We start from the raw sequence: 27051 nt of genomic DNA on the forward strand, positions 1-27051 counted from the left end.
AATCAATGCAATTAAAATAGATAGTTTGCCCATTATGCCGATGACTTATATAATGATAATTTTAATGATCACTTCCAATAGAAAGTTATAATTTCTTAGTATGTCACTATAAAGAAACTATTTAATACTTGGTGGTTTGACCTAGGCACATGCAACTACATGATTCCTAAAAGTGAGAATTCTTGAAGTTTTGAAGAAGTTACAAACCCAACCACCAATCTTGAAAAGGATTGGTTTTGAGAATTACATTAAAAACAAGAAACCAAATAGAATATTGTTATGGGTGACAAGAGTCTGCATAAAATTGAAAAAACTAGTAACATATCAATGCATAGTGGCACAAGTATTGCAAAAAGTATCGTTGATGCTTTCTATGTTCCAACTATGGAACAAAATTGGTTTTCCATTGGTCAAATGAAGTTGTTTTGAACAAGTATGGATGCATCATCGTTAGATTGGCCTTTTGTTCAATGGGACTAGTAAACATCCTTCTTATGAGTGGCTCCATGCCCTAGGCCTTTTTTATGGGACCTCTACAACATGGACCAATCATTTAGAGCAATGTTGAGCCAATAGATTCCTTGCAAAATGTATTGGTCCAAGTATGCATTGCCTAGACACTATAATGCCCACACACTGCACATAGTATCTAGTTGTTTATAGTAGCACTAGATAGAGGCATGGTTTCCAACTAACCCCTCCAATTCCATTGGAACCTCTCCCCCTTTTCATGCTACACTATACAATAAACCTTTGTTACCACTAACAAAATATAGCATTACACATAGTCTCTTGTTGTCCTACAATAATAGAGACATAGCTAGTGCATTGCAATTCTACAATTGCCATCAACACAAGCCGTGTAGCACATTATAGTAGATGCATTGTTGCCACCCTCTCTTCCACAAAATTTGCCTTTGACTAGGAGCCCCAGGACGTTTTGCTAACACCCTCTATACCCAATTGCAACAAATAGTTGTTGATATGCTTACTTGACCATGTAAAGCAAACTTCATTTTGCATCACCAACAACCACCCCATCATGACTATGTCTACAACTTTATGCAAAGTCTTTTGCATGTGGGAACCTACTCTGGCTCTCTTGATCTTGGTAGATGGATCATGGGACTGATTGAGAAGACCTTTGTGTCGTTGACTTTTTCACTGTAGACCTCACTATGATATTGCCATTCCCTCCATAATGGTCGTTTCCATTCATTAAACCTACTTATACACCTTATTAGGCAATGTGCTAGACCTGCCACATCAGTAGGCTAGCACTACCAAATTCTTAATCCCTATGCCAACAATGAGACCAATGTGCACTCCATAGCCATGTGTTGCCCACTACATCATCTTTATTTGCACATAATAGTCTTATTTTGGGTTAGATAAAAAATTGATGCTAATTTCATTTGTTTGTTGATTGGACTTAGAGTCAATTAGGCTAGCACAATACCTAAGTCGATTCAGAAATCCAAATTTGCAATAGAAGATTGCATGGGCTAGCAAGGACACTTATGTCACTATGAACTTTTGGTCAAAGTGGCAAAAGTGGTGCCTAAATCAATTTGCTTCCAAACAAACTTCTAAAATACACTTCAACGATACACTTCAACGCTACTCTACAAAACCATGTGGTATAATCAAAACGGTTGGATTTATTCACATAACACCCATCATATTGACTTTTAAGGATGTATTGAACTCATGAATAATAAGTCAGTCTCATGCATTGCGATGGAGGTTTAATGGAGACAGAAGGATAAACTATCGTGTAGTCCTTGGTGTGTCAATGGGTATGCTACTCAAGAGCAAAAGTAGAGTATGCATATTTGTTGATTTTTTGAAAGCATCAACCTGATAAGGTTGCCTACTTTGTAGATTGATGTGGATGAAAGGGAATCGAGGTGGTCGAGGATGAAGCATGCTCATTGAAAAAACACACAAGCTAGCTTATACAAAATGGGCTTTCAAAGACAGGTTTCTCAAGTGATTTCAAAGCCACAAACAAAGATGGTCAGGTGAAGGAACGACACATCAAAATGCTTCCAAGAATTTCTTCAAGACAGGTGGGAGGGGTTGTAAAAGCGAGCATTTTGAGGTGCTGTGGAAGCAAGTGGCATGCTTGGAATCAACTCAAGAACAAGGATCGCACATGGCATCACCAAATTGGATTATTAGAAGACCAATTCAATCCGTCAAATTGATGTATGATCATGCACAGAGAGCACTCCAATTGAGGCTCATGCACAAACGCGACCCTTCATCGTAGACGAGTTAGGCTGCTCATCAAGGTCAACAAGGAGGTTTGAGACAACAATGGCACACTCAAGTGCAAGAAGATAGCTCAAGTTTTTTTGCTCAAAAGTGATCAAAAAACTAAATTTAAGGTTTGAAAGCAACTTATAAAGAAAGACCTTTGATCAACGGTCGACCTTGACATTTCAGTTCCAAGAAAGAAAGATTTGAGTTCCTAGAAAGAAAGAACTTTGATCAAGAATGTGTGACTTTAAAAATTTGTTTTGATGCAAAAGGTCCATGATATGCTCACTTTCCAACTTAGGGTCTTAGCACATGTGATGAGAAAGGATAAGAATGGGATGTGGTCACATCCAAACTCAAATGTATTTCTATCCTATTCCCATTCCACCATGTGTTAAGAGTAAAAAGTGGGTTAGGTGAGAGAGGACAAATGGCAACATTTCATGCATTTAGGAAATGAGGACAAGGACACATGTCATCATCCCACTCTTTCCAACTCCTAAAAGGGAATCCCATCCTCGTTCTCAAGTCTTAAGCCGAGAGAAAATGTGGCTATTCCCACTTGGTGTAGGACAAATAAATTCCACTCGATTTAGGATGACCCCATCCACCCCCTCTCCTACCATCCCTAAAGTGGTCCATATGTTTTCGAGCATAGTCTACGACGGCGATTGAACACACACATGCCCCTCCAAAACACAAACACATGTTTTTTTTTTGGTGATGTACCAAAATTATAATTGTAAGGTGTCCTTGGGGCTTGAAATCATGATTGACATGAATACACGTTCATGTTTGAACTCTATTTTTTACGACAGGTAGCCTAAGGAGAAGTTTGGGTTTTTTGAGCTCTTGTTGAGCCACGTGTTGTAATCGCAGCCCTTAATTGTCATAAATATCCAACGTGAGTGTAGAGGTCCACAAAAAGCAAGGAGGCTCAAAACTACTTTTGATTGCCCCATTATATTTATCATATTCTTTTGGGACCTCGGTCCTCGAAATCCCCATAGAGATGATCATGATCTGAAACTCAATCAAACTATATAACTCACACAAAAAATGAACATGCATGCCACTTTATTTATGAGTTTGAACTTCCAAGAAAGAACGTAGCACCAACATGCCGTGTTTCATCTTCATCGTAAGCTCTTATGGATCTGTGACGGTCAATGAAGCAGCTGGCTGAGCTCCATTTTATTACTTCGTCGATGCAGAAAGACATATGGAGGCCAAGCCTCTAACACTCTGGCTCAATGATGGTATGCACATATCAAAGCTCTCACTTGCATTCAATGGTTTCTTCATTGTTTACGCTGTATCAAAGACTTTCACAGCCTAAAGCCATGGACTGTAATATGTCTGGAGGAGTCTCAATGCTTTACGATATCGTAGGCTCTCTTAAAATCTTCTTCATCTCGTTGATTTCATGAATCGTTTGTTTCTTCTGCGATGATTGACCATGTATTTAAGTACACATGACTTACATATTGGCAAGCCAATGAGCATTTATGTTCCACTTGGTTGTCGTTCTTCCTCTCTCTAGACTAGCTACTCACGTCCTTACAACAATATTAACGACAGGTAGATTCTATGGACGACCGCTTGTGTTCACTGCAACAACTTATAACACATGGTATTGAGGTGCTATAACATCACCATTCTATCTAAAATCATCTCGACACTGCTTGCTTTCAAATTTTGCTCACAAATTTTTACATTTAGAGTTGCATTTTTTTTTCAACATTGGATTGTGAACCTAAGATGTACATCCATGTCCTGAATCTCATCCATCAGTATCCTCTTACCTCATCTTAAAAGAAATCTTGCACCAATGTCCAAAACACCCAAAACAATGAAAGGCATAAGGGCAGAGAAGGGAGCAGGGCTACCCCAAAGCTTAACAAGGAAAATGGTGGTGCTTGGCAAAGTTTTGTAAAACAACAGAGTTGTTCTTTGAGCATCATGTGGTTTTTTCATGGGCAATATTTGTCGGTTTCATGAATGATTAAGTGACAGGCGAATAGCCTTGCATAGGCTGTTGTCCAATGGTTATGATTGATAGCAAGTGCCCAATAAAAATGTTGACCTTCTAGACATTCCTTATAACTGAGATTCTCGTGAAGTTTTTGTACAAAGCACTGTGAATTACCGTTGAGGGTTCCCTTAGTCTTCTCAGGGAGGGCCAACACTCTGTTCCACACTTGCTATTGTCTCACGTATTGCCACTTAGGAGCTTGTACTTCTAGTGAGATCTCAATTTTCGATGGAAGTTAGCATACTCCATATATTTTGACGGTAAGGGATTATCTTGCAAATGGTTCTGCGTAGCAAACTTATGATGGATTCTTTGCTTTGAAATAAAGAAATCTCTGCTTGATTTTCAAGTGCATGCAAAGAGTAGGGAGTTCGCCACTTTTGTTCTTTTCTATGGGAAATTTCTGAGAAAGATGGAGAGTGAGGGGCTCCGGTGGAGAGCTGCAACTACGTCAGCATAGCTGAAGCGTAAACCAAAGTACCGGGGACTTACCGCCATTATGCCGTGCTTGCCAATATATCTTTTTGCATGGGTATCACTCCTATTTTTAGCAGTAAAGAAAGCTGATCATGCAAGGTATAGCCGAGGTATGTTGTTTTTTTTGTTACTATAAAAAATGGATGTGATTCTTCTCTGTAAGCTCGAGCAATATTCTATAGTTTACATTCAAACATGCTTTTCGTCCCCCGATTAAGCATTGCGCCTGATTTCATCGCAGTGACAATTTTCTCATCCATCACAATGCTCAAGCCCCTTTCCACCTTCTTCTTTGAGTGCTGATCGATGGGTTGCATCAAAAGCTTCTCTAGCATGTGCATGATGTGTTCCTTGAAATGAAGAAAGCTTTCTTCACTACCTCCAAGTTGTGCTCATGCATGGAGACATCAATCGCTACTACATACACATGATGCAATGGCGTAACCTTGTGCACTACCAAAATGTAGGCTTCCTTCTCATCCTTCTCCAAGCGTTTCAAGCCAATGAAAGCCTTGAATGCCACGAACTGGGTACTTGCATACTCTGGACATCCCTTTAGGATCTCAACACACTTCAATTCTTATTCTGTAAATGGCCACCCCCTAGATAGGACGATATCTTGCTGTCGCCAAAATTTGCTTACAACAAAATAGTGAATGCCCCTACAATCCCAAACAAATTGGCAAGAGTGACCACTAACGTTGGTCGATGTTGAAGAACATAGATGGGGTATGTTGATACATGGACAAATCACTAGATTGCCTTTGTTGTTGCTGCCCCTGTTCTCTAGAGACAAAAAATATTTCCCCCGATCTCACTATTGTCACTTTTCTAAGGTTCGGGTTTGTGAAGCAAATTAAGCTTTACATTTTGTTATGCATATGACAACAACCAATAGTAGGTTGACATCTTGGATCTTTATTACAACACCTAATTATAGTTGGAACCCCATATACTTAATAGTCCATGGACTTTATCCTAAGGTCAAGATACTCCATGAAATTATGAGTCATTCTACATCATCTATTGTTTTCTCCTTTAATGCCAATCGTGATTCGCGTGATTCATCCAAACCTACCAAGTTCTTCAATATCGAGAAACAAGCTTGATCTTGTGTATGCAAGATTCTTGAGTTATATACCTTTGAAAGTGATGTACCTTTAAAAATTTGAACTGATCCCCACCGACAATATTTATCTCATTGTCTTTGCATTATTTAGCTTATCCTTAACAATATTTATTTTCAAGTCATGTGACAATGTGAAAGCTGTGCATATTCGAACAACGACATATCAGATGGCAATCACAAGAAATCCCCCACTGTTGAAAGGTGTTGTTGTGATGGACTTAGGGTGTGGAACAAGCATATTAAGGTCTGAAATGTTTGGCCCTTTCATCATAGGTTTCTTTGGTACTCTCGACAAGTGAAGATTGGGAAAATTGGCTTCAAGCTACTTTCTCACCTTGATCGTTCCAATTTGTTTGTAGCAAATTCTGGAGCAATGAAAGTAATAGTAGTCACTCGTGGTGATTTTACTGACATTCGACTACGATTACGACTATTGATATTCAGGTGATATGCCAATATCTTATCCATTCGAGAGACTTATTCTTGGTGCTAATATTCTCAGCATTATCTCGGCACCCAGGGAAGGGCCCGTCCCCTCGAATTATAACTCTTTGGGGAAGGAAGCACGCCACCTCCCCACCCACATTATGTGTGCTTATAATAATAATAATAATATATTATATATTATCATATAAATATTTTCAATTGCTCGTCCATTCAAAATTGCTTGTTTTCAATAAATTCTTACAAAATTCCTCTCTTTTAATGGATGTTATTGATGCAAGGGAGCAAGGAAATCCAAGATGGATGCAAGATCGGAGGATGAAGACACCTTTATTTATATGGTTGTAGTTCATGTGACAACATTGCATAGATCACATTGAGCATCAGTTATGAACTCTTGTGAGCGTCGCCTTATTCATGTATTTGTTGGGCTTCAACTCCCAAAACACATAAATAATATGGCCGAGTCAACAATAAATCACCACCCTTGACATTTCCAGGAAGGATAGGGTTCTAACAGATTCTATGTTGTGTCTCATGTGCATTTTTCCTTAAAATAGTAGGATTTTGGTTCAATTTTGAGTTAGTAGTTACGTGCTCCACGATGCGTAGAGGATGCCTACCATTGAACTCACCCCCTTAACCAAACCACCAGGTTAGGACCCCATTGATTCGGTCCTATGCGCTTTTAGGACAGCTGCTTGGCCCAACACACTTGGCCACAGCTCCTTGGATACCTCGATGAAAGCCACCCGGGCAGCTCAATCCCTGGCAAATTTTTTTTTGGTTGCAGCAACAGGGCATACTTTCAGCTCCCCAGCTACTCGATCTCTCCATTTGCTTCAAGAAAATGGCTCTGATCTTTTGAAGATTGATGTTTCCGAGACAACTCCGCTAAGACACCATGCCTTCACTGCCGGTCTGTTCGATCTCCCCTGCTGTAAATGTACTGTTTTGTTGAACCCAGGTGATTGCATGCTTAAAACATACGCATCCATACATCGATGCCTTTTTTTGTGAACTTTGAGACAGCTCGGCCGTGGTTGTGGTCACTTTATTATCAACCGTGTATCCCATGCTTCAATTATTGATGTGAATGAATCGAACAACTGGGAGTGGGCTAATATGAAGGATTGCCAAGTCGGGTAGGAACTTTGAGTATGAATTGCTGTTGGGAGAATTGAAGTGATTGCTAGCCTTCTCCCTTTCCTGCTAATATGAATGAAGTGATTGAATTGGACTAGCCTTCTCCCTTTCCTGCTAATATGAAGTGCTGTTGCGATAAATGAAGTGATTGAATTGGACTAAGGGAAAGAATCGCTATAATTGGATGAAAAATTGGAGGACGTGTCCCTGCCTATTGATTTGTAATCAATGTAACAAGAACTTTGTGTTTAAATCTTACTACGTATATGCAGGTGGCTCGACTGACGACAACATTGAGAACCGTCAGCAATAATCCTAGTAACATTAATGACATTGACCAGGCTTACTTGGATCGAAAAGTGGTGCTTCAGAACAAGCGCCGCAAAAGGTGAGATTATTTAAAAGCAGACATATCAGCCAGAGAATTTTCGTTGTAGCTGCTGAATCTTCACAATTAAAGGCACACACGCTTAAGCATGTTAGTGCACGTTAAGTAGGTTTGAGGCTGGACATGGTGAGTCTTTTAATACTGAATCAAAGGAGAGTCCTTGTCTTAATAAGAGAGTTACATGCACTCCCAGAACAAGCAATGGAATGGTTTGATGTGAAGGGGAAAGCTAAAGCATCCAAGCAAGAGGGTGAGGCTTCTACTTCCTCATCCCAAAAATCTACGGTGACCAAGATAATATTAATACTTAAATCAACAGCCCTTTCATGGCAAAGCAAGCAACAAACAACTATGGCCTTCTCTTCAGCAAAAGCCGAATACAAAGGTTCAACCAATGCTCACAGTATGGCTCAGAAGACCTTTATTGAAAATTGAGATAGATACATACATTTATGCATCCACGCAAGCATGCAATGACAGATTGATAAATACAAGCTTGTCTATGAGGTCATATCTACATTGCTCATAGGAAGCTGAAGTTAAGTGCCTGAATCGGAAGGGTCTCCCAAAAATCCATTCAAGGCACACATGCCAAATGACTGCCATCATGGCAAGTCACTATCCCATGCATACAAATCATGGTGAAATCCAAAGGTCTCACCAACTGGAAATCTAGTAGTTTTGCTACCGGCTTCGCTGGTTGCCGGACACCCGGTAACCTTTCACCGGCTGACACGCAATGGTGACCCAACCCTTGGATGAGCTCCAAACTTCATACAAACTAAACGAAGCAAAAATGAAGTGGCTGTTGTCTAACATGTGTCCTCCTAGCATCAGCTATAACGCATCACAATACTATGGAACCTTGTTGGCCTGGGCATAGCTGGGAAGCGGCGGTGACAGAAACTGGATGAAGTAGTTTTTTAGTTGAGAGGGTAATGTGAGTTTAGGGACGATGTTGAGCTTCTGAGCTGAGAACCAAATTGGACATTTCCATGGGACAGTTGTTCTTTTCGAAAATTAGCTTTTAAATTTTGATATTCACCTTGAAATTATCAAATTTGTAGGCAAGTTAGAGCCCGATGATGGTAAGCAGCTCGCAGTTAATTTGCATATCCAGGTAAAAATCAACGAATATGTGTACCTTGCGAGATGGGCGATTAAAAGATCTTTCCTTGCAAAATGTATTGGTCCAAGTATGCATTGCCTAGACACTCTAATGCCCACACATTGCACATAATATCTAGTTGTTTATAGTAGCACCAGATAGAGGCATGGTTTCCTACTAACCCCTCCAATTCCATTGGAACCTCTCCCCCTTTTCATGCTACACTACAACAAACCTTTGTTACCACTAACAAAATATAGCATTACACATAGTCTCTTGTTGTCCTACAACAACAGAGACATAGCTAGTGCAATTGGTCTTGGCAATTTTAGCCAATAGAATAGGACTTTTATGCCATGCATGCCCTAGCTTATGTTTCTTACATCCGAAACATTTATTTCCTTAATCGGCGTCTTCTTTTCTTCACAAGTCATGGATGGAAATGGCACCCATCCAAGATGTGATTTGCTGTTTACATTTTGTATAATAGCCTTTCCTTTCCCTTATTGAAGGGTTTATGAGGATTCACTGACTCTGGGCTTAGGGCTGCTAAATATATCTTTCTTCTATCTTCCTTGCTCTTTTCATGAAACTCTAAGGAGAGCTTCCAAAACTAGGCTGTAAGTTCAGCATTACTCTTATTGTCAAATTGCCTAAACCTTTATCAACAAAAGGTCGATTCCTCTTCATGCCTCGGAGGCATGAAACTGGCTTTCAATTGTTCCACAAACTTAGCCATTAAAGGATAGGCTCTCTTCCCGTTTGTAACAAAGGCCACCATATCAAAGCATCCTTTTGTAGATGCAATGTGGCAAGAGCAAGCTTCTTTTGATCGGTCTTGTGTCGATGGGCAAAATGCAGCTCAAAATGGCAAATCCAATTAAGGATTTTATCAGCCTTGCTCCATCATAGTTAGGGAATTCAATTCCCTCTCGTGGTTGAAACTCGACTCTTTTTTAAGAAATATTCAAATCAAAATTTAGAACTCTCTTAGTCCCTAGTTTTGCCATTCAATCATGTTGCTAAGCTGAGAAACAAGTTTATCAACCGGAGGTTCTACTTCTCTTCTCCTCGCATTTGAATGATAATCCATGTGTGAGGGATTTTGAGCTAAGGGTGTAAACTCATCACCTCGCTCTTGGATGGACTCATTTATCCTCTCATTTCCAAAGGAGAACTCTTTATCAAGAGGTTCTTGTAGAAAAGAGCAAGGTAATTCTATTCGTGGGTTATTGTAATCAAGATGTGCATATGTCTCATCTAATCTATCGTTTTTAGGAGGAGGTGATGGTGTTCTTTACTCCTTGCAATTAGGGAAATGGGACCAGTTCATTATTATGCCTCCCTTCCCCTTGTTAGAATTATTGTTATAATTTAGCAGTGACCAATGTAATGTAATAAGTAGGTTAGGGGCACTTTTGCCCCATTTTAGAGGTTTTTTCCCCTAACCATAGTTAGTTCACTAACTACGGTTAGTGAAGAATAAGGTTTTTTCACTTAGACAAAACCTATCCCACTCTTTAGTTGTATCTCTCTCTTCTATTGCAACTATTGCTTTTAGCTCTCACTCTCCTACTCACATTTGGTATCAGAGCAGCAAGATCCTGCTCTTTGCTTCCTTGCTCGCAAGCTCCCTGCTCCAAGCTCAACAGCTCGGTGCTCCTTTGTATCTGCTCCTTGCTTAACACTCGGCGTATAGTCCGTATGACCCGCACGTACCATCGCTGCCCGTCCGTACAAGTACCGTCGTCCGTACAACCCGTCGTCCGTACAGTTATCCATATAATATGTACGAACTCAGCTCCTGCGCCGTACTAGCTCCTGCACCATATAGCTCCTGCCGTCAGGTCCGTACAAGCTCACGGAGCTCCAGCACTCCGTACATCTGCGTCAGCCCGTCGTCGTACTACCGTACAGTTCCGCCGTACACATGCTATCCGTACCATCTACGCCAGCCCGTACAGCTCATCCTCATCAGTACCTGCTCTTTGCGCTGCTGTCCGTACAACTCGTACGGAATGTTTCGTACAGTCATACCCGTTTCGTACAGCGGTCGTACATCCGCCGTACAGATATGCGGCGATTGTTCCGTACAGGAATCCGTACATCCGTACAAAGAGCAGTACAAGTAGCTGTACACAGTCCATACATTGTACGGATTCCGTACTGTCAGTTCCGTACAATCAGAGGAGACCGTACTTTTTTGCAAATTTTCTTTGCAGGTGGACTCTGGAAGGTGTTTCTTGATAGGCATTTGCGCAGAGAGCCATTGTTTGGCTAAGATCTTGCAAGAATTTGGGGCATTCCGTATTTGGGGACAGACTTTGCATTTGTTGCAGAGAATTGCAAAAATTTGGGGCTTTTGTAATCACACTGCAATTTTGCAGTGAAATTTGGGGCTTTTGTAGAGTGTAATTTGTGCAACATTTGGGGCTTTTAGACCATTTGCCCCTTTCTGGTTGCAATTTCAAGCCACAAATTGGGGCTTTTGTGTTGGGAGAGCAATTTTGCAGGTTTCAGTTCACACTGCCTTTCTGTAAGTGTTTTGAAGCACTTTTGGCAGGTTTTGGGAGAGATTGGATGCTCTGGCAGATTTCTGACAGAGACATTATAGAGATTTGAGTTGCATTTTCAACCAGTGTTTGGCTGTATTTTTTTGGGAAATGTGCACTCCATTCCCAGCAAGGGAATTCAGATTTGCATTTGCTGTATTTTCTTTCTCAGACATGGCCCAGCAAAATCAGAACGATTTCCAGTTCAGTGGTCTCTCACAAGAGGATAAGCTGGATGGTACCAACTACTCCCTCTGGAGTTTCATGGTACGCAACATTTTGATTTTCCGAAATTTGTGGGACTATGTAAATGGGGATGAGATCTGGCCAGCAATCGTGGCACCTAATATCCCTCCCCAGCAAGGAGGAGGCAGAGGTCGTGCACAGGGTACAGCTGCAGGACAAGTTATTGGTGCAGCTATACCTACTACTCCAGAGCAAAAGAGATGGATGGGATTCACGTGATGCTTTAGCTTTGTCGTGTATTTCTCTTTCAGTGAAAAGATTCATCATTCCGCATATCCGATCGTGTAAGACCTCAAAGGCAGCATGGGATATTTTGGAGAGCATGTATGCAGCTCGGAATGATGCCAGGGTGTCTTTTTTGAAAAGAGAATTGTCTCATACACATATGGAAGAGGGTGACTCCATGTCAGTGCACCTCACAAAGCTACATGATTTACGAGAGCAATTGCTGAATATTCATGAGATCATTCCTGCTTCAGAGATGATTACCACTACTCTGAATTCTCTTCATGAGTCTTATCTCAGCTTTCATACCTCGCTAAATTAGTCATTGAGGGGGGGTGCAAATCCTCTCAATTTTCACGAGTTGATAGGACTTCTGTTGCAGGAAGAGCAGACCAGGAAAAACATGGCTTCACGAGCAAGTGAACATGCCATGCTTTCAAAATTCAAGCCTAAAGGAAAGGGACAAGCAAAGACATCAGCAAATCAGCCTTCGAGTGGTTCAGGACAGCCTTCTCAAAAGGCTAAGGGTGATGCAGGTAAGCCCAAGAAGAAGGGTATATGTCATTACTGCAAAAAGCCAGGTCATTACATTGGAGAATGCAAGAAGAGGCTTGCAAAAGAAAAGAAAAACAGCTCTGGTATGGCTGTTTCAGATTCAGCTTCTCATGCATCTGACAATGAGCAAGCTACAGCCAACTTTGTGGAACACGACTATGCCTTCTTGTCTTGCATTTCAGACTCTCAGTTGGCTGCTCCGGATATTACAGCCACTTGTAATGATGACTCTTATGCTTTTCTGACATGCAGTTATGATTCTTGCAAGGATGCATCAGCTTTCAGTGTCAATGAGACACTAAATACATGGTATTTTGATAGCGGTGCATCAAAGCATATCACTTCCAGGAAGTGTGTTACGCTCTAGCCGAGGTAGCATGACCTCGGAAGAATCAGTCGACATTTCCCTTAAAGGATCTATATTTGTAATATATATGTTTGCGCTTCATGTAAATGATCGGGAGGGAATTAATGTCAAGGTCCTAGGTGAGGATTGATAGCACCAGACTAGGTGGATCTAAGGCTAAGGGGCAAAGGAAATTAAAGCATCCCAAGAGAGGGATGAAATGTGCCTAGGGGCAAAGGAAATTAAAGCATCCCAAGAGAGGGGTGAAATGTTGCATTAGTAAGGCCCTATAATGATGACATGTGGCATCTAGATCCATCTAGGGAGATGGGGCTTGTTGAAGCTAGTGAGAGGTGAGAATGAGCTTACACGTATGTTTTGAATTCGAATTCTCTGTTAGCTCTCACGTTTCAGCAAAAAAGGCTGGGTGGAACAATATTGGTGCTACTCCCGTGATCTGTAGTAGGAAATAGAGAATGTAGTTAACAAAGTGTCTTTTCACATCTCTGCATCCACCTCCTGTTGGTAAAAAGGTCACATGTGCCAACAACTCCTCCTATTCAGTTTGTGGTACAGGAGAAGTTGAACTTACAGCCATTGATGGCTCAACATTCAAAATTTCTGATGTCTTGTATGTGCCTGGTATCACAAAAAATCTACTTTCAGTGTCCACTCTTAACAGAGCTGGATTTCAGGTCATTTTTGAAGATGACAAGTGTGCAATCCATGATAGAGGGAATGACTATGCCTTGAGATTGTCTGGCACTTTGTTACGTGGTCTTTTTCAGCTTGACATGTATGAGAAAAGACCAGCACATGCTCTTGCAGTTTCCACTCCTACTGCTGCTATGCAGAATGCGGAGTTATGGCATGCCAGATATGGACACATGCATTATGGCAGCTTGATGACACTTCAAAAACATGCTATGGTTTATGCATTGCCTCCTCTTGAAACACCTCCTCCACATGCCTGTGAAGGGTGCATTCTTGGTAAAATGCACAGATTTCCTTTCAAGAAGGATGGATCAGTAAAAGCTGTTTGAAAATTACAGCTTATTCATAGTGATGTCTGTGGTCCCATGAGGACTCCATCATTGGGTGGTCATCTTTACTTTGTCACTTTTATAGATGACTACTCCAACTTCACTTGGGTTTATGGGTTGAAACACAAATCAGAAGTGTTAATGGTTTTCAAACACTTTGCAGCCATGGTTGAGAATGAATCAGGACTCAAGATACATATATTACGCACAGATAGAGGAGGGGAGTATTTATCTACAGATTTTGATGCATTTTTGAAAGACAAGGGCATTGCACATCAGCTTACAGTGAGGCTAACCCCTCAGCAAAATGGCAAAGCTGAGAGGAAAAATCGTACTCTTATGGAGATGGATAGATGCATGCTAAAAAGCAAAAAATTGCCTCACAAATTTTGGCTTGAAGGTCTCATGTGTGCCAATTATGTTTTGAATCGGGCTCCCACAAAAGCTTTGAAGACCAAGACTCCCTATGAAGTTTGGAAAGGGAGAAAGCCTTCTGTGGATCATTTTCGTGTTTTTGGATGCCTTGCATATGGTCATGTGCCCGTTGAGTTTCGGCATAAGTTGTCTGATAAGGCAATCAAATGCATTTTTGTTGGGTACAGTGCAGAGAGCAAGGGCTACCGTCTCTACAATCCTGTCACACGCAAGATTATTGTCAGTAGAGATGTTATATTTTCAGAAAATTCAGCTCACACTCAAGCTGAATTTGATATGCCTACTTCTTTCGATGATGTCTTTGAGGGATTACTACCCATTGCCTTGGGTTCCCCTGTTGATATATCTGATGCAAATCACAATTTATTGATACCTCCACATGCTCCGATTCAGCCACAGGATGTCTTACCACCTCCACAAGCAGTGGAAGAGGTTGTTCAGCAAGAAATTGCAGATATACATGCAGCAAAAACAGTTCCAAATTGGCTGTTACAAACTCTCAGGGAGAGTAAAATTGATGCTCCATTACCTGGCAGAACTCGTAGTGCAGTAAGGCATGGGGGGGGAGCTCTTTCAGTTGAATCAGCTTATGCAGGTACTCTTCTTGATGAGGAGGAACCTGAGACATTTGAAGAAGCACATGATAATGTGCATTGGATGAATGCCATGCACGATGAATTGCAGTCCATTCAGAAAAATCAGACATGGGAAGTTGTGGATTTGCCACCAGGTAAACATGCCATAGGTACACTGTGGGTTTTCAAAGTCAAAAGAAAGCCAAATGGGTCCATTGATCGGTACAAGGCAAGGCTGGTTGCAAAAGGATATGCTCAAAAAAAGGGCATAGACTATGAGGAGACTTTTGCTCCTACATCTAGAATGACAACCATCCGGTTAGTTATAGCCATGGCTGCAAATTTTGAATGGAATCTTCATCAGTTGGACATTAAAACAGCTTTCCCTAATGGAGACTTGTTGGAAGAGGTTTATGTCAAACAACCTCCGGGCTTTGAAATTTCAGGAAATGCACATCAAGTATGCAAGCGGAATAAAGCTTTGTATGGGCTGAAACAAGCCCCACGTGCATGGTATGCCAAAATTCATGCCTTTCTGACCAGCAAGGGACTGCACAATAGTCCAACGGAGAGCACCCTCTACATCAAGAAGGATGGGGGGGATATTTTAGTCATCATTCTTTATGTAGATGACTTACTGCTCACAGGATCAAATGAGGATAATATTGCAGATTTTAAAGCTGAATTGCAGACCACTTTTGACATGTCAGATTTGGGGCTGCTACACTTTTATTTGGGGATCCAGTTCACTCAAGAGAAAAGTGGCATCGTTATGTCTCAATCCAAGTATGTGCAGAAACTCTTGGACAGATTCAACATGCAGGATTGTAAGCCCATAGCTACTCCCATGGAGCCGGGGCTGAAGCTTACAATGCATGATGCAGGTGAACCAATTGATGTCACACTCTACAGTCAGGTTGTTGGATGCCTCATATATCTCTGCAATACACGACCTGATATTCAGTTTGCAGTTTCTCAGGTGAGCAGGTATATGCATAGCCCAAAGACTATGCATTGGCAGAGTGTAAAACGCATCTTCCATTACTTGCAAGGTACAAAGTCTTTTGGCTTGATGTTTCCCAGGGGGGGTGACTTGCAGATGCATGCCTATAGTGACACAGATTGGGTTGGAGACTATGACACTAGGCAGTCCACAAGTGGCAATTGTTTCTTTTTGGGCAATGCTTGTATTTCTTGGTTGAGCAAGAAACAGTCTACAGTGGCTACCTCCTCATGTAAAGCTGAGTACAGGGCAGCTTTCACAGCGACAGTTGAATGCGTTTGGCTGCATCGTTTATTTGCTGATCTTCATCTTTCATTGGAGGGTCCTTCTCCAATTCTCACTGATAGTCAGAGTGCTATTGCAGTGGCAAAGAATCCTGTGTTTCATGCTTGCACGAAGCACATTGAGGTTCACTATCACTACTTCAGAGAGAAGTTGCATGCAGGAGATATCAGTATGATCTATGTGTCAACACATGACAACGTTGCAGACATTTTCACCAAAGCACTTCCACGTGAAAAGTTTGAGGCATTTCACAGTGCCCTGAACTTATCTCCTTTTGGTGATTGATCATTTCCTTGTACATGACACTGGCATTGCCGGGGGGTGTTAGAATTATTGTTATAATTTAGTAGTGACCAATGTAATGTAATAAGTAGGTTAGGGGCACTTTTGCCTCATTTTAGAGGTTTTTTCCCCTAACCACAGCTAGTTCACTAACTACGGTTAGTGAAGGATAAGGTTTTGTCACTTAGACAAAACCTATTTCACTCTTCAGTTGTATCTCTCTCTTCTATTGCAACTATTGCTTTCAGCTCTCACTCTCCTACTCACATTCTATTCGTGGGTTATTGTAATCAAGATGTGTATATGTCTCATCTAATCTATCGTCTTTAGGAGGAGGTGATGGTGTTCTTTACTCCTTGCAATTGGGGAAATGGGACCAGTTCATTATTATGCCTCCCTTTCCCTTCCATTCTTTCCTTTTACTAATAAAAGAGAAGAAATGAGTTGCTGTAATTTCAAAATAGAGGTTTATTTTACAGCAAAAGTTAAATGTTATAGGGTTAGTGGTACTTATCCGACTCCTGCTTTGTTTGTGTTGAAGAGCAACCTGAAAGGAGCTCTTCTTCCTTAGTATTGGAGCCCTTCTTCCTTCTCTTTTGCTGTAAACTGGTACACTCAATCTGGGTTGCGTAATTTGAGTGAATCGGAGGTCTCAACACCGTTATAGAGGGGTGCTTCATGGGTAGATCACCCCCCTTAAAACTTCATTTCAATCCAACTTTTTGTTAGGGAGAACAAGAGGGGCCCTTTTCTTTGCAGTTTAAGGTTTTAAGGGTGTGTTCAGACAAGGGGAGACACCCCATTAGGACACCTCTAGCACATCATTGCATGGACATGGATTATTTGACATACAAACTCGCTCAAAGTCTAGTAGATTGCACGCACACACAAGCCTCGAGTTCCAAGGCAGCCTCGTTAACCATGAGGTGGACCATGGTGAGCTGGAACACAGACTGACGCCATGGTCACGGGGCTGATTCTTCGACATGAGCTAACAGCGGGCCTTGGATGGCAGCCCGTTTATGCTTCAAAAATAAATGTTCTCAGCAGCTGATATTTTGCGTGGCCCTCAAGGTTGGTCTCTAACTGGGGGCAGAGTGGAGCAAATTGGCTAGTCTCTGGCTCCCCATGTTTTCGCCCAGAGTGAGCTATAAAGGGTGTGTAATATGGATGGGTTTGTGAGTTTGAGATTTTCACAGTAGCATTCTGAACATGTATCCTCAATCCTTGCATGTAGACAGCAAAGGGGAGCTGCCACTGACTTCACTGTGCCACGTTTTACTGTTTGGAGAAAGAACATTGTGACCTCAATTGCATAAGGGTAAGAGTAAGGAACCTGCATGTAGCGCCAAGGACCTAGTCGACTAAATGATGACATTGGTTGCCTTTTAGTGCCAAACTCACCCAGACCCAGTTTGGGCATGATGGACAAGACATGATCTTTCTCTGATTGGCAGGTGCCTTTGTCCTTGCGGAGTTTGCTGCCTGGTGGTGTATACACTTTGTAGGCTCGAGAATTAGTTGTATCCGTTGGAGTCTTCTGCCTGTGTGCCGCCACTCCTTTTGTCCATCCAAGTTGGGTTCATCAGATTATTTTTCCAAGACAATTTCTGTGGATGCTCGTTGTAGTCATGTAGAATGTGCTGCATCCAACTTTGTCAGTCAGCACAATCTTTTCTTGTTGTAGTCATGTAGAATCTTGTCATCCAACTTTGAGCCCTATCATTTTGTAGTAATTTATTGTGAGGATATATGTAGTATGCACAATCTTTTCTTGAGCTTGCACCAAATAGCACAAGTTGTCTACCGATGTGATTCGAAAATAGGGGAACATTTTTGGTCTCATAGGCCACGTTTTGGTCTCTGCAGGTGATAAGGTAATTCATATCCATTGTCATCCCTCTTTCATGCCTTTTTCCCTCTCGCTCTTAGCACTCACAACAAAACAGGCTGTTGGTGCTACTTTTTTAGTGTCATAAATTTCAGCCTAAGATTTCAATGGAAAGCATGAAAGCCTTTTCAGGACAGACCGGTTAATCTTACAACATTGTTTACGTCTCTCCACACAAACAAGGTAGACCCTTATCATTTTGTAGTAATTTATAGTGAGGTTATATGTAGTATGCACAGTCTTTTCTTGAGCTTGCACCAAATAGCACAAGTTGTCGACCCATGTGATTCGAAAATAGGGGAACATTTTTGGTCTCATAGGCCACGTATTGGTCTCTGCAGGTGATTAGGTAATTCATATCCATTGTCATCCCTCTTTCATGCCTTTTTCCCTCTCGCTCTTAGTACTTTTTCCCTCTTGGTTGATTTGGCGATCTTGCTTGTATGTTGATTTTATTATCGTGAATGCATCAGGTTTAACAAAATTTTAGAACTTGCGTGGATTGTCATTCACAGCATTGCTTTATGTAGTTGACCTTATTTGTAAGCCTGGAAAAGAAGTTACCATGCTGCCCCCATTTCCCCCCCTTCTTTGTTAGTCTTGTTTGTTTTCTTTCTCACATTTGCTTTATATAGTGGACCTTATTTACAAGCCTGGAAAAGGAGTTACATTGTAATGCATTGCCGCCATACATAATAATGAAGGCTGCTAGTTCGCTTTTGGAGTTTGACACTTTCTTCCTTGGTCCAGGTCTTTATTAACAACGGTGGGTGTTTCTGGTCTTGCACGAAGACTTGTACCCAATTGGAATGAGGGTGAGCGATTAAGTGATGGACTTTTTATCTTACTTAATTTGATGGAATTTAGTGTGCATTGTACTTTCACATAAAGCAATGGAATGATATGTATTGTGTTCATGATGCAATTTGCAGCACCTTCACATGTTCGAAACATGTATGAAGAGTTCCTCAGTGCAGTTGCAGAGCTGCTTGATGGGGAGCTTGTATCAGAGGAGCTGTATGAAGCTGCAACAACTGTATACAATATTCTTTGTGATTTCGGTGTTAATGAGTCAAAAAGTTCCTCAACTTCTGCTGCAAAGAGAAAGAAGTGAGCCCGATTTTCCTTTTGCAGCTAGGTGCAATGACTTTGCAGTTAATCGATGCTTTTGAAACACAAAGATGATGCATTTTACGTTTTCTGGGGGGTTGTGCTTTGGTACTAGGAACTGCTAATATTACAGTATATTATTTCGAAATTGTGTAGTTTGTAAAGAGTGGGCAGCCAATTAGTTGTTAGTATCTCACCTATGCATGTGTGTTATTGCATTTTGATTGGGTGCAGTATGTTAGTGCCAGATAAGAAGGGGATGAGGGCCAGCTTCTGGGCTGACGTGGCATCCATAGAGAAAGCAAGATGCTGACATGGCATCTGTACTGATAATGACATGGACTAGTTGGCAGTTGACGTTGCAGTCAGGTCATGTGTTACACTGCACATGTGCCAGTAAGACTGGCTGCTCGTTGGTGCTAGTGTGGCAGGCAGGCGGTCTGGTCTGGCTATTCTTAGACCTGGTCGGCATTGTAGGGCCTTTCCAGGGTTTTAGAAGGTGGGGTTTTCCTCTCCTTCTCCATCACATTCACCTCTTCACTCCATCACTTGGAGAGCTGAATTGGCCTCAAGTATTGTGCTGTCCATTGGCTGCACATTGTCCATAAAAAACTCTCGTCTTAGGAGGGTGCTTGGGGGCTATTGACATCCAATATAAAGGAGAGCTTGATATTCTGTTAAGATGGAGCCTCTATTCTAGCTTGCGTTGGGAAGCATCTATACATGGCCTATGGGACAGGGACACTGTAACAGAGGTAGACAGATTTGGGAAAAAGGGAGCCAAAGATGCAGAAAGGGTGGAGAGAGAAAGAAAGAAATATATATTAACGTCTGCAAGAGGCCTCACGGGCCTATGAGACAAAGTGCGTATCCAAGAAGTACCTCATACAAGCCACTGGGGGCTGAAGCAAAGGGTTCACTAAGACCCTTGCTGAGAACTAAAAGCTGAAAATTGAAAGCAAAAGCTAAAACGCTAACATGCTCAGCTAGTGAACAAAATACTAGAATAGCAAAGTAACAGAAGCGTGTCAGGCACTCAAGGCTAGCACTCCTAGTACATGCTCAGGTTCCATATATCCAGGTAACATGTGGCACTCTGATGAGATGTGAGAAGCTCTCGTATCTGTGTCTGTCGAGCTGTCTCGCAACGTGGGGGAGGGCGTGGTCTCCTCGATCTTTGGATCCGGTGTGCTACGTGAAGGGTGATGTCTGTGATCTGTCGATGGTGACCTGTGGCATCAGTCCATGCTGCTCTTGGGCTTGTCGCATCAGTGTGTCTCTCTGTCAGCGCATCTCAAGTAGGTAGAGCCGAACACAGACCTGATCGTGAAAACGTGTCAGCTGTGTGAGTGGGCCAAAGCCATGTCCCTCCTGAAAGAGGCAATGATATCGTCCTCGGATCTCATAGTCTCATAGTAGACTGGGAAAACACATAGAAAATGTTCCTTCGTCTCGATCTCCCCCATTTGGCATAGTGTGCAAGACCTCTGCTCTCTGGGTATGCCTGCAGCTCTCCCTACCTCAATCTGTAGCTGATGTGATGAGACTCATAACTAACCAATGGCGATCCTTAGTGCATGTGAAACTCTCCTGTCCTGAAGATACTGAGGTCTGATGACAAGACTGTGCTCTGAGATCCTTAGGAAGTGATCATGGTAGAAGTGGATCTTGGTGGAGAGCTCCTCTCCCCCCCAAGCCCTAGATGTATGGAGCTGGAGGAGGTAGAGAGAGAGAGAGAGAGAGAGAGAGAGAGAGAGAGAGAGATTAACGTCTGCAGGAGGCCTCGCGGGCCTACGAGACAGTGTGCAAAACCAAAAAAGGTAACTCATACAAGCCACTAGGGGCTGAAACAAAGGGCTAATTAAGGCCCTTGCTGAGTGCTAATCTAGTGTGCAAAATAGTGGAGTAGCCAAATATCTCAGAGGAGTATCAGGTGCTCAGCACTAACGTCCCTAGTACATGCCCAGGTTCCAAGTATCTAGGTAGCCTGGTGGCTCTCTGATGAGATGTGAGGAGCTCTCGTATCTGTGTTTGTCGAGCTGTCTCTCGATGCGGTGGAGGCCGTGGTCTTCTCGATCTCTGGATCCGGTGGGCTATGTCACGCCGTCACCTCTGAAGAGGGTTGAAATAGGCCGAACTACGATTGTGCGTGCTCTGTCCCTCTCCTTGTCGCACATTGGGTGCGTGCCTCTCGTCCGGCAGCATCATGGCGGCGACTCCTACTGCTAGTCCATGATGCTCTCGTCTCATCAAGCTCCTCTCCCTCAACCTCATCGGCGGTTGACTCAGATGCATAGAAATCTGTAACAAGTGTCTATGCTCTGTCAATCTCAGTGGCGTGGCATCAATTCCTGCTGCTCTCGGGTCCGTCGCATCAGTGTATCCCTCTGTCATCACATCCCAACACATACTTGATCGGGAAATGGATCAACCACGTAAGTGGACCAAAGCCATGCCCCTCCTGAAAGAGGTAATTATATCGCCCTCGAATCTCTGTCTCGATCTGCCCCATCTGACACAGTGTGGAGATTCTTTGCTCTCTGAGTATGCCTGCAGCTCTCCTTGCCTCGATCCGTAGCTGATGTGATGAGACTTGCAATTGACGGATGGTGATCCTCAATGCATGTGAGACTCTCCCATCCTCAAGGTCTTGAGGTCTGATGACGAGACCATGCTCCGAAACCCTCAAGAAGTGGTCATGGTAGACGTGGATCTTGGTGAGGAACTCCTCCCCCCCCCAAGCCCTAGATGTATGTAGCTGGAGGAGGTACAACTGTATGATACGGTTGATTTGAAATATCACTCCCTCAGAAAGGTGCTGTATACATGGCAGTCAATCTCACCAGCGTGCCGAAAAGCCAACCCTTCGTCGGAGGGTCCTGAAAGTGTGCCTGGAAGCATCGCCTCTTTAGCCAGACCAGAGCACCTCGCCCTCCTGTGAGTCGTGCCGTACCTGCATGGGTCATTGTGAAACCTGGTCCAATGAACACAACCCCCAAGTATGTGTAAGACTGCACTATCTCAATTGGCTCGTCTCGGTATGTGAAGCTGTGGCAATGGGCTACTCCTCTGGAGGTGTTGAAGATCATAACATTGGTTTTCCCAATGTTAACTGTCAAGTCTCTCTCTCTGCAGAGCATCTCCAGAGCCTCTAGATGTTTCTGCAATCCCTCTGCTGAGGATGACATGAGGACTATGTCATCTGCGTACAACAGTATCTGCACCATCAAGTTAGTTAGGAGTGAACCTTCTCCACCTAGGTGGTCTACAAAGGAAGTGATCTCATCGATATAGAGCCCAAAGAGAGTTAGTGAGAGTTTCACTCCGACAGTACTCTCAACCCAATCCGATAGACCTCCTGGGATACATACCCTCCCTCCGACAGACTCATATAGACTCATAACCCCCCAGATCATGATTCAGCGAGCTGTAATCTCCTAATCAGGCGAGAACGTGGGACATTATCAAATGCCTTACGAAAGTCTATGAAGCAAGTGTAGACTTTCTGATGCCTCGACTTCACCTCCTCAATGATAGCCCTCAAGGTGAAAATGTGGTCTAGGGTGGAGTGCTGTCTCTACAAATCTGACTATCCAAGAGCCCGCTGCCCGTGATCCTGTGTGACTGCTAATCTCCCTCTCTAGTACCGACCCATATATCTTAGCCAAAGTGTGGCCAATCATAAGAGGGCGGTAGTTCCCAATGTCCACGGAATCACCTGCTTTGTGTATCAGTACTATGGTGGTGGTACTCCAAGTAGGTGGGAAGCCATGGCATACGGCATGGTTGAATAGCTGTGCTAGGATCGGGGTCTAGACCTCCTGTCCATGTGCAAAATGCTTAGTGCGTAGTCCCTCATGATATGATGGTCTCCGGTTATGAAGCTGAAGAAGAGCAGCCCGCACGTTTTGTGCAGTAAACACGTGACAGGTAGTGGGTCCGGGCATAGAGGACATATCAGGTGGTGCCTGATCTGGGACATCATAGAGAGAGCATGCATATGTGTGCGAGACTACTGGATCTGTGATGGGGATGGGCGACTTCCCCTCCGACAAGAGCCCCCATCCCATGGTAGGATCTCCTCCACGAAAGGATCCTATCACCTCATCGATCCTGTGTATGAGGAAAGCCCTCTTCTTGCGCCGTGTCACTTGGTGTGAGATCCGTTGTGCCTCTGGTGAAGTCAAATGCCCCAGTGCTGGCTCATGTGTGAGGTGGGCTCTCATCACTCTGCACTCATCGTCAAACTAGCGGTTCCGGGGCATTTTCCCATTTGGGACGCGTGCACATCGAGTTGTGGGAAAGGATCTGGTGGCAACATCTTGTATCACTGAGACAAGGGTATCTGATGCATGTGCGTGGTCCATGCGCTCTCTAAGTAGGACTGGGAGCTCAAAAGCCAGGTGGCTCATGTAGACCGGGCAGACCGTACAGATAGCAGCGGAATGGTGCCATTTTTGAACTGCGAAAGAAGTTCAAAATTGGATCTGAAAACGTCAAAAAACAGTCCTCGGACTGTTTTTCAGCTCCAGAAACAATTTTTTGCAGTCAAGGCTGTTGCAAAGTTGTTCCAGCACCAAGGAAAGTCAGCGTAAATCTTGGCCAAGCAGGCTGGAATGCAAGGCAGGTTTGAAAATGAGCTGTAATCAGCAAAGACGAGCTGCTGAAATGCCAAAGCGAGCTGCACTTGGGTCGAACTGTTGACTGGAAGCTGAGCTGAACTGTGGGAGAGCAAGCAACAAGCTAAGGAAACAAGGAGTACGTGCAAATGGACAATCTGAAAGTACAAGTAGTGGCCCATATAGGTCCCAAAGTCAACCACAGGTGTTGACCAACGAAGTCATCGTGAGGGTTGACTAATCCTAACTGGCCTACAAGGCCATACCAAGGCTAAGTGACGACTTCGAAAGCAATGATTTAAGTCTTCTATAATTGTCAATAAGTAAGGGTAGTATAGTCAGCAAGAAGATGTTCTTTCTGTTGTATGTAGCCACCACAGCTTTAGAGATGTCAACACCACACCAAAAAACAGAGTTGATCTTTCGATCAAAAAGTCAACACATTGACTTTTTGGTCAACGGCGACTTTTTTGACCGATCTGGTCAACGGTCGGCGTTGACCAGCCGACCAAGGTCAACGATCGGCGTTGACCAAGTCGGCCAGGCTGAGCTTTCAGCTATAAAAGGGCAGCCTTTGGCCCTCATTCTTCATCCACTCCTTAGGCCTTCAAGCCTTTAGAGCAGCAGAGCCTAGGCCTCCCCGCAACAGACCAGTAGGGTAGCATCAGCCTCTTCAGGGATCTAGTGAGGATTCACCTCCTCTAGGTAGTCTAGTCTTCCAGTTTTGCAGTGAGGGTTTCAGCCCCTTCATACAGTTGTATTTAGCCCTTTGGGCATTCATTATTCAGTTGTATCTATTTCCTCTTCGGAGGTCCAGGTGCAGTTAGTATTGAGCAGGAGAGAGAGTGAGGATAGTCTATCTCCCGCTACAAACACAATCCCTCTTCCTTATAAATATCCCTCCAATGCTTGATTTGACTCGCCCGCCATCTCTTGACTTCTGTCCTAGGTTTAGGTGTGTTGCAGTCACTTCTGTCAACAACCCTGCTTAGCCATTCCTGTAATTGAAAGTTTGAATCACAAGATTTTAGCATTGATGTTTATTCAGTTGACTAATAGAATTTCTTTCCTGTTGTCAAGCAGGGAGGAGCTCCTTTCGATTTTTGGATCAATCTCCTCTGATGCTAGCTTTAAGAAGACTGCAGAAGCAGCTTCCCAGATCCACGAATGGGAAGTTCAATTTTCTGGTTCTTCAGGCAATCGCGGACGTGGAGAAAGCATTGCAGTACACAGAATACATGAGAACGAGTTTGGAACAAACCTTCAATTTTTTGCTCCACAGTGTAGCTTTGATGAAAGAGATGATGTGGAAGAAAGGGACGATGATTGGGATTTTCAAGCAGGACAGCCAAAGGTATTGGGTGATGACTTATACAAAGGAGATGCTTATGCAGCCGATAATGCTCTTTGGTTGGCCAATGAGCGATCCATTGTGGAAGATGATAGGAACATGGTTACTGGCACTCAAAGCATGAAAATTGGCTTGAGCTGGTTCAAGAACCTGTGTGATCAAATTGCACAGTCAGGAGCACAATTTTCTGGGGATGAGCTGGCTATGGCCCTTCTCCGTGTGCTTGATTCTGATGGTACAGGGGATGAGGTAAAATGTGTGTAGAGTGGCTGGAGTAACTCAGTTTTTATAGCTCAGGTACTAGATGAGAGCGCATATCCTATTAATATACAAGTAATCTCTCTAAATATATAATTGTGCAATGTGTGTCTTTACAGATTGCGGGCCAGCTGTTTGACCTTATTGGAGATGTGGAATTTGAGCAGATCCAAAACATAGTGCAGGTAACTTTAGTGTGGAGTAGTTCCATCTGCTTTATTTGGTATGATTGATTAAAAACAGTCGTAAGTGTTTTTGCTTCTAAACACTATGACTGCAGCATAGAAAGGATTTAGTTGAGGCAGCTAAAAAGAGTTTGGAAATCCTAAAGTCCGAAAGAGGTGGTGGCAGTCAACAGGCAAGAATGCCAAGCTATGGTACCCAGGTTTGTTTCCTTCAGTCCCTTTATACCTTAACAGTGTGTAAGGACTCAAGGATGTATGGCAAGACCTGAAGTTAGCACAGACTGAAAGCTTAGTATCGTTGCTGTCTGAAACAGAGAAATTCTGATCCAATTTAAGCTGTCTTAATTCTGTGCAAATCGTTTACTACCCCTGCCTTGGCATACTATGTGTGTAGGTTACTGTACAAACAAATTTAGATCGACAAATGGTAAAGCTTTACCGTAAAGAGGAAAAACGAAATTACAGACGAGGGCTGGGAAACTCAGCATTTGTGGAATCGGAGCTTGAATGGCTTTCAGGAGTGGGAGGTTTTTCTCGATTGGTTAAAGTCAGTGAGAGCAGTGCAGGGTTGTTAGATAGCCTCATTGGCCAAGGTGATGAAACTGGAAGCATTGCTGGGGCAGCTTTACCTCAGGGGACTGTGCGGAAAGTTTTCAAAGGCTATGAGGAGGTCAAAGTTCCTGCAATGCTTACAGCTCCATTGAATCCTGGAGAACTTCTGGTAAGAAAATCATCATTATAATGGCTCAGCTGGCAGTATTTGCTGGATGATAATGGGGTATGTTGAATGTGTATTCATTTTCATGCATATTGCACCGATTTCAAAGATTTATATATACCTTTGTAAGACTAGAATAAGTCCAATCATACAAATTTAGACACCAGGGTTCACAAGATGAGACATGTTTTGAGCTAGTACTTGTGTTGACTTCGTTTAATATTTAATACGGGCAACTTTTTCCCTCCAATCCAATAAATTTGGGGGGGGAGGGGATTCTCATACTTGATGATTGCTTGAATGAAACTAAGGCATGTTCCAAGTCTTCCTGGTCTAGATGCACATTCTGTAGTAGCGCATATGAGGAATGACATTTGGTG

At 42.9% G+C, this 27051-nt stretch overlaps 1 protein-coding gene across 6 annotated transcripts in view; it reads left to right on the forward strand.

The window, feature by feature from the left end:
- The first annotated feature begins 6994 nt into the window (after positions 1-6994).
- Positions 6995-27051, forward strand: part of LOC147905161 (U5 small nuclear ribonucleoprotein helicase) — a 141428-nt gene continuing 121371 nt past the window's right edge. For 4 of the 6 annotated variants that reach the window (XR_015542739.1, XR_015542740.1, XM_087390662.1 and 1 more), the window contains exons 1-8: positions 6995-7269; positions 7769-7884; positions 19181-19245; positions 19363-19540; positions 25243-25759; positions 25888-25953; positions 26049-26153; positions 26348-26674. Coding sequence is in view for 4 of the 6 variants with exons in the window: in XM_087390662.1 (XP_087246788.1) it covers positions 7255-7269; positions 7769-7884; positions 19181-19245; positions 19363-19540; positions 25243-25759; positions 25888-25953; positions 26049-26153; positions 26348-26674 (1389 nt within the window). In the remaining 2 variants the exon portion in view is untranslated. Of the gene's footprint in view, positions 7270-7292; positions 7318-7762; positions 7885-19180; positions 19246-19362; positions 19541-25242; positions 25760-25887; positions 25954-26048; positions 26154-26347; positions 26675-27051 lie in introns of those variants that run through there. The other 2 variants (XM_087390692.1, XM_087390677.1) reach the window with 2 other exon arrangements.

The sequence above is a fragment of the Dipteris shenzhenensis genome, chromosome 2 (genome assembly GCF_047967505.1).
Source record: "Dipteris shenzhenensis isolate YYH24624 ecotype China chromosome 2, Dip_SZ_1.0, whole genome shotgun sequence".
Taxonomy (NCBI): Eukaryota; Viridiplantae; Streptophyta; class Polypodiopsida; order Gleicheniales; family Dipteridaceae; genus Dipteris; species Dipteris shenzhenensis.